Below are 15,383 nucleotides of genomic sequence, written 5' to 3'. Positions count from 1 at the left end.
AAAGGATTATTTGCTGCTAAAAGCCATATACAGCTAGTAGATTTGCCTTATTCAAAACTAAAATTTTGCTGAGGTTAATGGTGGTGAAGTAACCTGCCTCTTTATCATATCTGAAACATCTTTTTCGGATAGGGAAAGGAACATGTATTTTTGTGTAGCTGAAATAAGTTACTTGTGTAGTTCGACTTGTCAAACCATCACACTTGTTAGTGGCCAGAAGACCAAAAAAGAGATGAATTACAGTGGTCAGGCTAGAGTATATGAGTATCTGATATATGCGTGTGTATACATACATAATATACAAAATGTTTTTTATTTATTTTTAATTATGAGAGCTTCTGTTTGTGTGGGAGCTACACTTATTATCTGTAACCATTTTTGTCTGCACTCAAAGAAAAATATAGCTTAAAATGTGGAAATTCTTTCAGGTTATGGTTTGTGTGCAGCAAAAGCTCAGTACCCCATAGCTGATCTGGTGAAGATGTTGAGAGAACAAGGGAAAAATGTCAGGTAAGAACTTGCCTTCATTAAAAATATTACAGGTTTTTTGTTTTGGGTTTAGGTGTTCAGGCTTTTTTCCCCGCTCCACTAAAATCCCCTACAAGTCTGTTTTGGTTTAATTTTTCTTTCACTAGTCATTATTACACTGATCTCTCTCCCAGAAATGCTAGCTGGAGGAATGTGCTGGTTTTATTAACCCATAGCTGAATATCTAGAAATATCATGCTTTAGTGTAAAAGATCTTTACTCTCTTACGCTCTTGCTAAATTTGGCTTTTGGAAGTAGCCTCAGCAGCTGTAGAATGATTTTTTTTTTTTTTTTTTTTTTTTTTTTTTTTTTTTTTTTTTTTTTTTCTTGGTTTTGCTTTGTTTGGTGTCACACTGAAGATCTGTTAAAAAGAATGGCTTTAAAAATTAATACTTCATTGTAGGAACACAGTCTTGCAAAAGGCGAGTTAGCTCCTCGTGTGTATATATATATTCTGCCTTTGGATATAGTGGTGTTTTGTAGAAAAAAAGCTGTGAAGTTTTATGTAAAATAGAATTTGAAGGTAGCTTTTTGTATTATGTTCAAGAGAACAGTTAGCAGCCTTTTCTAAAGGAGGGGAGATTGGAGAGCTCTGTGAAGGCAGCCGCTTTGTGGAAATACGTCACTGTGAGGAGTAATAGCAACAGCTGACTTCAGGGAGTATAGATTTTCTTTATGCCTGTTGCCAGTAGGAAGGGAGCACAGGCCTGAAGTGCTTTGAATTGCCTCCTAGAGAAACTTTTGTGAAATGGGGATTGTTTCATAGGCAAAAATAGCTTACAGTATTTCAGGTTTTTAAAGTCCTAATTTCCTAAGGAAATGGGACCTCTCTTTTTGGGATATAGTTAGAGGGTTGCAGTGATTGAGGATCCTAGGCAGAAAGTGAGTGCCTCCTGCAGTATGGAGTAGTGTTCACTGGGGTCAGTCTTCCACTAAGAAGTGGAAGAGTAGATCAGATAGCAGCCTCTGCACCAAGAACATGGGACTTACTTCTTTCCTGGGATAACTGACTTGCATTAATAGATGTAATGCTTACTGCTATATAGCAACATTTGTATATATATAAAAAAGTGTGGACAGCAAGATCCATTTCTGATTGGCAGGTCTGAAACAGTGACGGAACACTATAATGTTAGATGCCCTTCTTAGATTAAAAATCCACAGTCTACCATGCCTTTTACTCTTTTACTAACGCCTTCTACAATCTGGAATAGCTAAACACATTCAGTGTGTATTGTTGAGGTGTGTTGCTCTAGCAGATGCTCAAGAGCTCCTATTTTGGGACTGGTGTGCTGCACACAGTGTCTCTGTTAAAATTAGATATCCTGGCTGTTAGGTTCCTTGAAAACCTCGTACGTCAATCCATGTGATCTTACATTAGCAACAAGATGTTAACTTCTACAAGATATTCTGCCTGATTTCCCTTTGCCTCTTCCAAGCATTAGGGCTGTGGTATTTTCTCTTATGTCATGCTTTGAAGGTTTCTACAGTTTGATTTGTTCAGAAGGTATCCAGTGAACATAGGAAGGTCTGAGGGTGTAAACTTTTTCCATTATTTTAATGTAGCCTGAATCATCACAGAATCGCAGAACAGTTGAAGTTAAAGAGGTATCTGGAGATTGTCTAGTTCAGCCAGCCCCCTTGCTTAAAACAGTCATCTGAAGCAGATTGCTTAGGATCTTGCCCAGCTCGGTTTTGAATATGTAATCTCCAGAGAGAGACTTGACAGCCTCTCTGGGCAATCTGTTCCGGTATTCAGTTGCCCTTGGAGTAAAGCAGGTTTTTCCTGTATTTCAGTTTTGACCATTACCTTTTGTCTGTTCACTGTATACCGTTGAGAGGAATCTGACTGTGTTCTTTACTCCTCTCCATCAGTTTTATACACAGTGATAAGAGACCCTTGAGCCTTCTCTTCTGTAGGCTGAAGAATCACAGCTCTTGGCCTCTTCTTTTGTGACGGATATGCCAATCTGTTGAGCAAGTTAGACCTGCTCTTACTGGGTTTCCTTAAGTTTTTATTATTGCAAGTAAGATTGCTACTGAGTTCTTTGAGAATTGCATGGAAGGATTATTAGAATTCATGTGGACAGTCCTGTGGATTTACTGTGCAGAGATAATTCTTAGGTGTCAGTAGTGGCCTGAAGTCCTTTCTTTCCTCATTTCAGACCTTACAAATGTTGAAAGTACTGGAAAGCTAACATTATGCCTCCCTTGCTGATTTATTGGGAATCTATTTTCTAATTATGCTAATTTAATATTTTAAAATTACTTTGAAACAAGATATTTGTACATATGCTGATTAGCCAGACTGGTTCTCTGATTTCCAGGTGCTTATTTCAGTTAGATGGTGACTTTCTTTTGGAATCAGTACCCTTGACAATTAATGTTCTTTGGCTTTGTTTTTCCAAGCTTATTGAAAAGTGGTTTATAAGGTTTTTTGCAGTGTTTTAAAGCATGTATTGTGATGGATAACAACAGGGTTGTAGTAAGGTTTAGTAGCAGTTTCTTGTTAGTGTTTACCCAGAATGTTGCAGTTTTACATATAAAATAGCTTTATAAGTTTATTTGTTTATGGATACATGAGAAGTGAGGGGGGGTGTTGGTATATCTGCTTTCTGGAGCACTTCTTTTCACACCGTACTTCCCTGTGTTTAGGAAAAACTCTGTGGTTGTCCAAAGCGCATTAAAAATTTTGAAGACCTGCTAGTTGTGGAACAAAAGAATCTTTCTTGGCTAATGCAATGACAGTGTCATGTGCTTTTAGCTTTCCTTTCAGTGCTTCTGTGGGGGCAAGCTTTATTTTTTATCAACCCTGGTGAAATAAAATTACTGTTTTTGCCTTTTATGTTGGCTTTGCAGGGGGGAAACATGAATGAATCCTTGAAGTAACTGATTTATGAGTCAGTTTCAGGAAGGGATCACTGCAGTGGTTACCTAGTATTTTAATGAAATAAATCTGTATTTACAGTTTGAGGTAATTCAGGCCATTCATCACTCTGCGGAGCTCCCACGGTGTTCATTGAGAGCAGCTGCTGTCCCTCTGATTTCAGCAGGCCTGGAGTGCCTCGGGACCCTAGTGTGCTCACCATCCAGATGCAGCGACACTCTCACTCATCCGCAGTGGAGGAGTCCAGCATGGACATACAATTGTCATCAATTTGTAATGCCCATACCGTGCCAAGAAAAATTTAGTCTCTCATATGGTCTATTTTTCCTTCACGGCTCACAACTGGTCCAGAGGAGCTGTTGTTTTCATTTACTTTGCTCATAGCCATAACATTCTCAGTGAGGAGCACAGATTATATAACATGATGCATAACCTTTGACTAGGGTTTAAATTTAGAAATAGCAGAGAGTTTGGAAACTTCAGACTCTTTGAGTTATTAAATTGCATAGTTAACGTAGTTAGTATCGTCACTTACTTGCGATGGTCTTGCAGCAGATCACATCTTCAATGTGTTAGTAGGATCACACAGAAAGCTGGATATTGCCGAGCCTTCATTACAGCTTTCCCTTGTTAAGGATGGGTAAAAGAACAGAACTTTTCCTACGCTCAAGCCCTGGAGTCCATTGGCCTTGGAGCGGAGATGCCTGGTCTACAACTGGTGTCATATTTCTGCAGTTACAACTGGGTAAATTGCTGAAAGGTTCTCAGCAAAGTTCTTTCACGACATGCTGTGTTTGTTTTTAGAAGTGTAGTCGTGAAATTCTGATTTCTTCTATATAATTAAATTATATTCTATAGTGATTCTATATAGAGATATAGATACACTATTATTCAGTTACAGTACAGTTGAAAACTGTATACATTCTCATACGCGCACAGGTAACAGACACTGTCCATATCCCCATCAAGTTAACTGTCTTAGCTTTTGCCACATTTTGACTTTCCTAAGACTTTTTCTATCAATTGTTTTTCTGCATAGTAAGAAATTCTTGATTAGAAAGATGTATTGCTTTCTAAATCGGTTTCTAATATGTTACTGTTTTGGTTTGATTGGTTTGTTTTTTTTTTTTACCCTAATGATTACATTAGAGCACATGGAAACATGGTTTTCTCACATTTTTGAAAATGTGATCTAATTGAACATGTTGATGGGTACCACATTTGTCTACAAATTAGTAAATAAAACTGTTTAACTTGATTTGTTTAATTATATCAGTTTACAATCATTCTAGAAGAACTTTAAAGGATGAGGTGTTAAAATGTTGTCCCAACCAGTCTAAGCATATGATATAGCTCTGGTGTGTGTAAAATGGAAATTGCTCTCACCACTGAAAGGCAGCATAAGAACATGTGTTGATGGAAGTTTCTAGGAAGCTGAAGTGTGCTTACAAGGAAGACACTTAAGTATATACATGTGTGTGTCAGTTCTCCGTTTGTTTTTTATAGTCAAATGAACTGTCTTGATTCTGAGTTACTAGCGCTACAGATGAAGGGACAAGTGAGTCCAACAGGTCTGTTAGCTCAAGTGCTGTATCAGTGTAGCTAGATAGAACTGGTAAACCTGGCTGTAGCCAATCTGCAAGAATGCAGCTATAGCTGTGTGTTTCTGGGGGTGCATTGTAGGTTTGCCATTGGTTCCATATGGGTTGGCTCAGTTCTGAGTGACCTTACTAGATTAGTTTGTGATGGTATGTGGAGGCAGGTTCTTCTTTCTTCCCTGCAGTTGGGTTCTTGGGAGGATTATTGTATTGAGCTAAAGTCTGCCATGTACTTGAATTTTACACCTCCTGTGATAAACCGTAGTGCTTGAAAGTAGAGAGCCAGTACCAACCTTCATGTAACTACGCTTAATTTAAGTCATTTAATTCAGTTTAAGTTTAACTGGCCTTGACCCCAGCAGAGCCACTGAGGTGAGTCCATGCTGAAGTACTGTTTCTGGGGACATGTTGTTCCCTCAGGCATGACAACAGGCCTAAGCTAGCTCACTAATTGGTGCTTTGATCCTAGTAATCTGCATTCATTTATAATGTGTGATGAGAACACGATACTATGATACTTTCAATTTATGTTAAACTGCAGCTAATGTTACATGGCAGGATTGAAGCTGTGGGATAGCTGAATGATGCACTTCTCAGTTCATCTAGTTTTTGGTTTTTTTTTTTTTCCTCTTGTGTTAAATAACATTATTGTTTTACTGGAAACAGAGGTGGGGAGGTATTTTATTTAAATGAATAGGGCAGGGGGAAGAGGAGGTGGGGCAAAACCCTTGGACAAATCATTCTCTGTAGATGCAGCATCTAAAGTAAGCTAAATTAGGCACCAGCCAGATGTTATTTGCTTCGATCACTCTGTCCAGCTTTGGCATTATGACAGGAATCCTGTCTTTACATGGATGAAGTGATCTTGAAGCACTTTTGCATTGGGTTAGGTAGGTGCTAGCTCTTTCAGTATTGATTACCAGCCATTTGTAATAAAGATAGATGCTGACTTTATGAACTCTATAAAATGTAATTTCCATTCTGAGAATTTTCAGTAGTTTTTCATGAAATAGTTGTCTTTTAACAGTACGTTTTTCACACTACTTTAAGTAATTTCTCTCCCCCCCTCCTCTCCCCCCGAGTCCTTTCTAGATGTGATGTGAATATCAGGAGTTTTAGATTTTTAATCTAAATTTAAAAGAAAATGTTAGTCTTTGTATTATGAGAAAGATTTCAAAATATGAACTCATTTTCCAGAGTGCTGTGTTGTCTTTTTAAAGGTAAAAAATATCCGAAAGATACTGAATATCCTTGCCTAGTACTCATGCTGTTTAGGTATTAAGTCTTAGTAGCAAGGAGATGTATGCTCCTTTCAGTGTATTGGGCAACTGAAGGGGGTAAGCAAGCCCCATGTGACATGGTCAGGGTCAAGAGGAAAAATTCCTGGTGAATTCCATGTTTCAGTGAAATACCAGAATAATGTCCACTCAATCACAGCATGATTGTGAATCTTTGTTATGGGTAAAGTGTATGTAGACTGTAAACTTAATGTCATGGAAACAGAAATTCAAAAGGAGTGTGAAATTTCTGCTTGATTTAACAGCAAACCAGCCAACCTGAGGGAGTTCTTGCATAACTGATACTAAAGGCATACCAAAAACTTAGCAATATTTCACTTTAAAACACAGCTTTGAAGAACTGCTGGTGTAGAGAATTATCTCTTATTGGACATGTTGTGAGCCCTCAAAGATTCTAGCTATCTCTTACCTGAATTTGGCCTCCTGTTGGACAGGAGGTTTAATGTGAGATGTACATAAGTATTGTGAAAGTCTTAAAGAAGCCCATATTTTTAATGATTCTTTTTGACACACTTGCACGTCCTGTTTAAAGAAGAACTAGCAAGCTACTGTCATGTTTGGTGAACAGGCTCTTAAGAGCAGACTTCTGAGAGTCACTTACGTACTTGCCCAAAAATATTTTGTATGAGCAGCTTTCTCAAACTTCGAATATGTAGAATATAGTTTCAAGCAGAGTCTGTCAAGTCTCTAACTACTGATGGTTCATCCCATAACTCTTCCCAGACAAAGACAATTTGTCCCTTTCTTTTCTTCTTTCATTGCCTCTTGCCAGGAATGGTGAAGCCAAAGGTGAAATGCATTATCTTGGCAGCTTGAATTTTGGCTTTCCAGCCCTTGAAGTAATATTGCATGTGTATATACTACGTAATAGAAACCTCACAAGTATTTTGTTTTGTGTATTGCCAAAGCAGCTTTGGTCGCAAAGACACTCAAATTATTATATTAGAAACAAAAGAGAATTTTGTTGGAAAATCTGTTTCCACTGCCAGAGGAGTGATGGCTTTTCTCAAGTGTACTTCAGAATAAGAGTTCTACTACTGTGCTGTAAGTGATTGAATTTGGTACGCTTAAGGACTAGCTGTAGTACAACACATGGCTTATATTACTGAGTGGTGCAAAAAGTTAATGTTTTGTCCTGTATATTTGCTCTCCTTTTTCTGATTCTGGGTCTTATCCTTTGCAACACGATCCAAAATGTTTACTAGCAGAATATTATCTTTTTGTTAAAAAGCATTCCTTTTAAAGCGGCTTTTATCCTGCTGTTTGACCTAGAGATTAAAATTGTGGTGTATCTGGTATTATATGGATTAATCATATGTCCTTAATTTTGTTGCTGGAGTTTCAATTGTCTCATCTTTGCATTGTCTTAATGTGTCTTGCTGATGGAGCACTCAGTTGTCCTTTTAAGGATGTATTTGTACAGTCTTAAATTCACAAATGATGTGTGGATTGGACTATGACTTTGGACCATTGATAATGTGTTACCCATTTCCATCGCAGTGGAGTTGAAAATAGAAATATGTGGCAATCTGTCTGTCGTGGCATGTTGATTTATCAGTCTTTCCCTCCTTTCTGAAGAAGTCTGAAGTCTTTTTACTGCATTCTTGACTCACTTGACTTTGTGCTCAGTATTTTCTGTTCAGAAATCCAAGAATTTACAGTTTTCTCTTGGGTATTTTTTGTCTCTTCCAAAGCACCTGTGGGCTTCCTTATTAAACATTTAACTTCAGCCATACACAACATTTATCTGAGGCATTTGTGATGTGCTTGAGTTAGCATTTGTGCTTGGTGTTAGCTCCAGAGATGGCAAAACTGAAAATGCACGAGCGAGTAGGCTTTGATATGCCTGGTTAATTCAGGGCCAGCAGATGAGCAGAAGAGGACAATCTGCCCACAGAAGCAGGTTTGTTTCTAACAATGGGCTTTGGGAGTTGTGGCTTTTTTTTTTAATTGATTGGAAACAGAAGTGTTGAGGTACTGGCAGGCTGACACCTATGCTTAACTCTGCTGTCCCAGTGGCTCCAAAGAATGTTTATCAATATGATGATAGGCGCTTTATATACAAATAGAAATATATATAAATATGTATTTATATGTATATTAAACCAGTTTAACATCTGCATTCTGAATATTTTCAGGTTTTTACTCTTACAGAACTACACATGTGCTTTAAGACCCCCCACTGCCATGCTCTTTGTCTGAATTTTTAGTAACTCGTAAACAGTGTTTTCTCTTAAGATGGTTTTGAGCTGTTCTGAAAACATTTCTTAAATTGTTATGCTTAAGCTGGTATAGCTTCTTAGCTCTCCACCTTCTCACTCGCCCTCCATTTTTTTTTCTAAGATCAATCATGAGAAGAAAGTGGAATGTTAACCTAATTCAGCAAAGCATCATCTAGTGTTTTGAAGTAGTCTCTGCTAAGTTTTCTGTTGCATTGGAGTGTTAGACTGTGATAACCTTGCATACTATAGAGATACCTGAGTTACTAAGGCCATTTGGCAAGGGTGTTTCTAGGTCTAGGGGTGGTTTCCTTCCAGGAACGCTGCAGAGTCTTTTGGCCTTTTCATGAAGAATATTATGTTGTGGCCAGTTCATTTACTTTGTGTTGCTTTCACTTTGCAGTGATGTAAGGGATGTGCAAAGCATTTTAATGTGGGTGGCAATTTTGCAGCAAAAGGGCTTATTCATAAAAAACCTCAAAGGTTCTCTCACAAGATTTTGAATGTGATACTACTTGGAAGGTGGATACGAATGGTTGGTGTGTTGTGATGAGGGCGAAGCTGATGACTGTAGCCAGACCAAATGGTAAAATTGTCCTATGACTTTCAAGAGTGGTTGAAGAAAAGCTTGTTGGTAGAAGCTGCTTCTGGGTGGAAAATTTACTCCGTTGGTCTGTCTTGCGGTGATGTGTTCCCAGGCATTTCTAGCCACAAGTTCTTTCTGTGTTGTCACTAGAAGTGTCCAGCAGGCTCTCCAAAGCCACTTGGCAGGTGCAACAACTTCGTGAAAGACTACTCTTGTGAGGAAGGAAGGAAGGATTGAAAACATACTCTGGCTTCTTTAGTTTTACTGGGAAATGGGCATATTCTGCTGTATACATGTCATGTCAGTCATACTTTTAACTTCACAGAAAAAGAAAGTCTGACTCTTCACCTGGAGAGCAGCCAATGGGCCTTGTTCCCTTTCCCACCCACTCAGTTCCCTGCAAAGCTGGAAAAGTAATTTCAATATTGTTAAGGTTTATCCATTTCATTTTATTAATTCATGTGTGTGCTTATACTTCAGAAATTATCAGCATTGTAGGCCACAGATGGCAATTTTACTGCATAAAACAGAGTGGTAGTACTTACTAATGGGATTGGACTTTCTTTCCTCTTAGGTTTGGTATTCACCCCGTGGCTGGCCGTATGCCTGGTCAGCTGAACGTACTCCTGGCAGAGGCTGGTGTTCCCTATGATATTGTACTGGAAATGGATGAGATCAATGAAGACTTCCCAGGTTAGTGTGTGAGTTATGAATGTCCAGTGGATTGGATTTGATCTTGTCAGTTTTTGATTCTGTTATTACATTGCACAAGGATTTTAAAAGTAGAAAATCTCGGTTAGGCCATTCAGTTTCTTTTTGTGCCTGTTGTGAGAACGTTGTAGAGGAGCAGAGGTTTTTCTCTTTCAGTATGAGTCTTTCAATCTCCCAGCTAATAGCAGTTGAGTACAGAGGAACGCAAGAAGTAGCCTGAACTCAGAAGCAGGAAACTGAGGAGTAGAGAGTATAGACAAGTAAAGCAAAGGGAAATATTGGATGCAGGAGTACAGAACATAATAGATACTGAAGGGAGATTAAGTAGGCCTGTGGAATTTGGTTCTTCCAGCACCAAGACAGTAGCTGGTTGGTTTGTTGGGGGTTTTTTTCAGTTGCTTATAACTGTGAAATAAATGACAAATGCTCTATCTTTTTTATGACTATTACTGCTCCAAGGGGAACACTGCTTGATATGCTTTTAGGTCATGTGCTGTGAATGACCTGACCCCTTCATGTCTTGCAAATAAGCATAGTATTGAACAGACAACTTCTTGCGGTGTTTTGAAAGAATAGTCAAAGGAAAAATCAGGCGCGAAGGTGTTTGAAAGTGATGATACTATGCGTGTATGAAACCACATCTAAATATCAAAGGTTTTAACTTTTGTGTGGCAGAGTGGTCTAATGAGTCCTTGGAATGGGGCTGTGCACACTTGACGTTTGCTAGAGGTAGTTGATACCATGCTTGGACTTGCACATATTACTTGCCTGATAAGTTTTTAAAATATTTGTGAATGAAATCCTCATAAATATTTGCATGGTGTTTACCATAACAGGTTCTTCTGCCTCTAAAGATTAGATTTAACACAAAAATGTACACCAGCCTTAGTATTTGAGTTTCAGATAATTTTTCTGTTTTGTTTTCTTCCTCTTCCTGCAGAGACTGACTTAGTCCTTGTAATTGGTGCAAATGATACAGTTAATTCAGCAGCTCAGGAAGATCCGAACTCTATCATAGCTGGAATGCCAGTGCTTGAGGTCTGGAAGTCCAAACAGGTGAGATTAACAGAGTTGCATTAGCACCTAACTGAGGTAGCACACTTCTAAAAACATTGTTTATAGGGTAAGCTAAGAAGATTCTCCTAGTCTTCTGGTTTCTATGAGTAGCTTTTCTGTAAGTCATCCGACAAAACAATCAGTGCTTTGCAAGTGTGAGGTACTGTTCCTGATTTTAGAATCATGAGCAAGTGCTTTAGTGAAAGTAACCATGACTGCAGCAGAAAAGACCAATGAAAGTACTTTTGCTGAAATGTGATTAGAATAAATGATGTTCTGCTCACACCTGCAGCCCTGAAGCATTTCTAAGCAAATATCTGCTTTTTTTAAGTTCACAGAAAATCTGACAAATTTAATATTGAGGTGGAAATAAAAAAATGAATAATATGCTTAAATAAAAAAAGAAATCTGTGAGTGGTTGAGTTGAGAGTTTTTAGTCTAACCAGATTTAACTGACAGTTTAGTTACCTCACCAGTTTTGTGTTTTGAAAGCAACTTTGTCTGATCTGAAGTACATATACCTGAGTTTCATTGATGTGAAATCTTTAATCTTTTGTTCTGAACCCAGTCGTAGGCACAGTTCTTCTGTGGGTTAGCCAGTCAAGTACTCAGTCAGAGGCACATACATTTATCAGTGTTTTGTGCGTAGCTATGTGTTGCAGTTGGAGGAAGAAACATGTACGTGGTTAAGGTTGGTAAAGCTTCACAGCTTCTCTGCTGAATGTGCTGTGGTTAACTAATTTGACATTTAATAACTAAAGCTGAAATTTATTTAAGGATTTTTTTTTTTAAATCCCATGTATAAAGTAGTAATAGTCTGCACAAGTACCAGAGAGTGTTGCACTGTGTATTACTGTGAACACTCATCTGGATTGTGTTGCTATCAGGGAATTGGATTCAAAAATAAAAAAGCCCTATAACCTTCTATGTCATAATCATCAGTGCCATCTTGCTTTGTCTTTATTACGTAAAGTAGAAACATAATGCGTGTGTATTGTCCAGTGTTCCTCTGACATATAATACTGTGTTTAACAATAAAATGTTTCTGAAACTGGTCTAGATTTAAAATTGTCTGCTGTATTAAAATTTGAAATACAGTTTTGTAACAGTGAGCTCCCTATTTTGGCCAGGGATCTTTCCTCCACTCCCTTTGTTTGTGGAGATTGGTTTTGTGTTGCCTTTGTTTGAGAGGGGATGGTGATTGTTTTTTGCTGTTTCAAATGTGAACTTCGTATGTGCAGGTCATTGTAATGAAGAGATCTTTGGGAGTTGGTTATGCAGCGGTGGACAATCCAATCTTCTACAAACCCAATACTGCCATGTTGTTGGGAGATGCTAAGAAGACCTGTGATGCCCTGCAGGCCAAAGTCAGGGAATCATATCAAAGCTAGATACTGATTTATATTCCACTCACGGTTGTTAATGCATTTTGTCACAGAGGCCATGGAAAACGAGTTAGAAAAATCTCTTACTGTCATAATGCAGGTGGCATTTGGAGAAGATTGCATTGACTCTTAGGAGATGTTAGTTCAGTCAGGGAATGTAGGCTTTTATGAAAGGATGGGCACATTAGCCCTTCAAACTAAATCTCCCATGAGACAATGCATGAAAGAACGAAAAGTGCTTTTTACGGTTAACATTGAGCTGTTAGAAGCAGTAACTAATAACTAATGGTCATCTTTTAAGTAGTTACTGGCTTCCTCCTTCTTCCTGACTGTACTGTCATGGAAATTCATAAAAAATACTGTGCCAAAATTGTATTCTTTCTTATTATCAAAGCTGTTCTTTGCCCAGTATGGACAAAACAGCTATTTATTTCATCAAAACTTAAAGCAAAATTACAAAGAGATGCAAGCAGGTGCAAATAGATGCTTACATGATTTAAGATTCTAAACATAATGTTCTGTTTCTTTTGTGGATTGCATGGATGCTGTGAATCGGGAACATTTTAGAAAAGTTAAAATACAGATCCACTCTTTTGTAGTGCTCTTTAAAGTATGTAAAAGAAAACACAGGATTTCAGGGATCTACCAAGTGATCTTCAAGCCTAACAAGGAAATGTACGCTTACTTGCACTGCCTGACTGTTGTGAGCAACTGCTAGATTTGCCATCTTTTCCAGTTGTTGACTTTTTAAATGTCTAAGGAAAAATTTGGTCCAGTTCTGTGCAGGCAGAACATCTTGCATGCCTGATCTGTTCACAGAATTTTGACCACAGCGTTTCAGTTTATGTTCACTGAGACTTTTAGCGGTATTATTTTCTTCAAAATCTGGTGATACTTTTTTAATTAACATTTTTGTGATGCTGGAAAAGGCACCTTTGAACATATTTAAGATGCTGGAGTTTATTAGATTTTTTTCTAAATAAATAAGCTATTGTTTGGACAGCACAGAAACATGCCAAACTTAAAATCCACTGTTTTGATTATTTGGCTTCTCCGTAATCTAATTAAAAGCACTGTTAAATTTCCATAATAAGTTCAGCAAAGAATTAAATGATGACATGGTTTGTTTTTATTATGTTTTTATTATGGTTTGTTTTTATTATGTTAAGTGTACTTGAGTGCAACTCAAATATTTGCCTAATAGAATGAATTTATCATGTTTCCATAATGATGTAGCAACTGTCTATGGTGATAAATGCTAACTAGAAATAGCTGTATTTGTGTTAGAAAGCATTCATATCTGGGGAAGGCAACCTATTACAAAGTAAGTCTTGACATTAATCCATCTTGATGGATAGAACAAACTTTTTGTTACACCCTATATAGAGACCTCATATAAAATACAGTATTTCTACTTAGCTACCTCTGTTTTTTTGTGACGATCACTTAAAACACAGAATAATACATTAAAGAAATAAAACAGTGTATGAGAGAAGCTACTGTTTTTGCGAATCTCTTTTATGTAATTTGAAATAAATTGTCATGTAAGCATTAATATGTTGTATGCTGCAGGAAAAGACTTTTAATTAAATTCTAATTTAAAATTTCGCGGCAGCTATATTTGAATGTAACAGTTATGGCCTCTTGATTTTTTTGTATTCAACTTTTCTTTTAGTTCTGCAAAAAATAGGAGGGATATGGGAGAAGGGGAAAGACAAGGAAATAATCCTTTCTCTCTCTCTTTCTCCCTCCCTACTAAGCAAAAAGGGGATTTGAAAGGATTTAATATCCTAAAGCATTAATTTTTGTCTTGTCAAACTTGAAGTTTCTAACTGCGGTTTGTTTGCAACGTGTCTCTGCTTATAAGTAGCTAATATAAGACTTAGCTTTTCTTAAAAAAAAAAATCCAACAAAAATGGGGAGTATACTTTTTTCCTTTGTATTTGGGGAAAAAAAACCCATACTGTTATGTTGCATCAGAGGTACCAGTGTTACCTTTAAAACTGTGCTTTACCATGGAAACACCATGTAATTGTTGAAGCGCTAATAAAAGATCAATTGTTTTTCTTTATTGATTACTGTCTCTTTTCTCTCCTGTTGTGTCTCCTGAGTAGGTAAGTAGTCCGAGGTTCTTTCTGGGAGTTAAAAGATCAAAATGCCACCAAAGATTGTTGAGAGTGAAGAATGTAACAAAAGAATCATAGTGAAATACACGCATTTCTTTTTTGCTTGTTCAAATGGTGCTTTAAAATATTAGTTCTGGGTATGATTGATGTCACCTGACCGTAGCAACTTAACTCTGAGTTTTCTAATAAATGAAGAGAGCTAGACGACTTCTGAGAGCAGTTGATTCCAACATGTCTTGACTTTTTGACTTTGGAAAGAAAGAAAAAATCTTCAAGAACTAACTTGGCTGAGTACTTCAGTTTCCACTGGCTGAGGTGCAATGATACCGTATACTTTTGCTTCATTTCTTAGTTATTTAGATCTGCAAGTTGGTCAAGTCAAGCAATGATTTCTGTTTCTGCCTTCAAAGTTGAATGATAAATGAATAACTTCAGCCATCTGATAGTCTGTTCAGTTGTGTCATTGCTCAGGTCTGACATGCAGCTTTCATGTTTTCTTTGAGCTTTGGTCAAGGTGAGGTTTGAGGTCTCTTTCAGAGGCTGCAGTCTGGTGTTGATTCATGAGAGTAACCTCTCTTCCCTCTTCACTGAGCAGCCTACCTGAGAAGTGTATACCTGCAGTATATGGATTTGTAGTCTGACAAACGGGAAAGCTGTATCCTTTTGTAGATCTGACTTCTAGTTCGAAGGTTTTACTCCTTTTAACCTATCTCCAGCTGCTTATTACCAATCAAGAGGTACTTAGCTTGCCTCAAGCAGGCCATGAAAAACTGATCAGATCATGGCAAAGCGTGCAGCAAGAACAAAAGGAGAGGATGTAGGACACTAATCTCTGTTCAGCTGGTGGAACTTTTACAGTTTGCAGTGTGTGTGCATGGCTATGAGACACCTTGGATCTTTGTTTTCAGTGTAAGTTGTTGCTCTGCCAGAGGTACAGAGGAATTTAGTTTGGAAGGATCCTCTAGAGATAATTTGGTCTGGTCTCCTGC

General features: G+C 37.7%; 1 protein-coding gene across 1 annotated transcript in view; it reads left to right on the top strand.

Annotated features, from left to right (window-relative positions):
- NNT (nicotinamide nucleotide transhydrogenase) overlaps positions 1-12,772 on the top strand; it is a 42,164-nt gene extending 29,392 nt beyond the window's left edge. The window contains exons 18-21 of the mRNA XM_010136309.1: positions 429-510; positions 9,691-9,809; positions 10,768-10,883; positions 12,125-12,772. Coding sequence (XP_010134611.1) covers positions 429-510; positions 9,691-9,809; positions 10,768-10,883; positions 12,125-12,274 — 467 coding nt within the window. The 3' untranslated portion in view covers positions 12,275-12,772. The remainder of the gene's footprint in view (positions 1-428; positions 511-9,690; positions 9,810-10,767; positions 10,884-12,124) is intronic.
- The last annotated feature ends 2,611 nt before the right edge of the window (positions 12,773-15,383 follow it).

The sequence above is a fragment of the Buceros rhinoceros genome, unplaced genomic scaffold (assembly GCF_000710305.1).
Source record: "Buceros rhinoceros silvestris isolate BGI_N320 unplaced genomic scaffold, ASM71030v1 scaffold1195, whole genome shotgun sequence".
Taxonomy (NCBI): Eukaryota; Metazoa; Chordata; class Aves; order Bucerotiformes; family Bucerotidae; genus Buceros; species Buceros rhinoceros.
The sequence above is the reverse complement of the archived record's forward strand: the minus strand, read 5'-3'. Positions and strand labels throughout refer to the sequence as shown.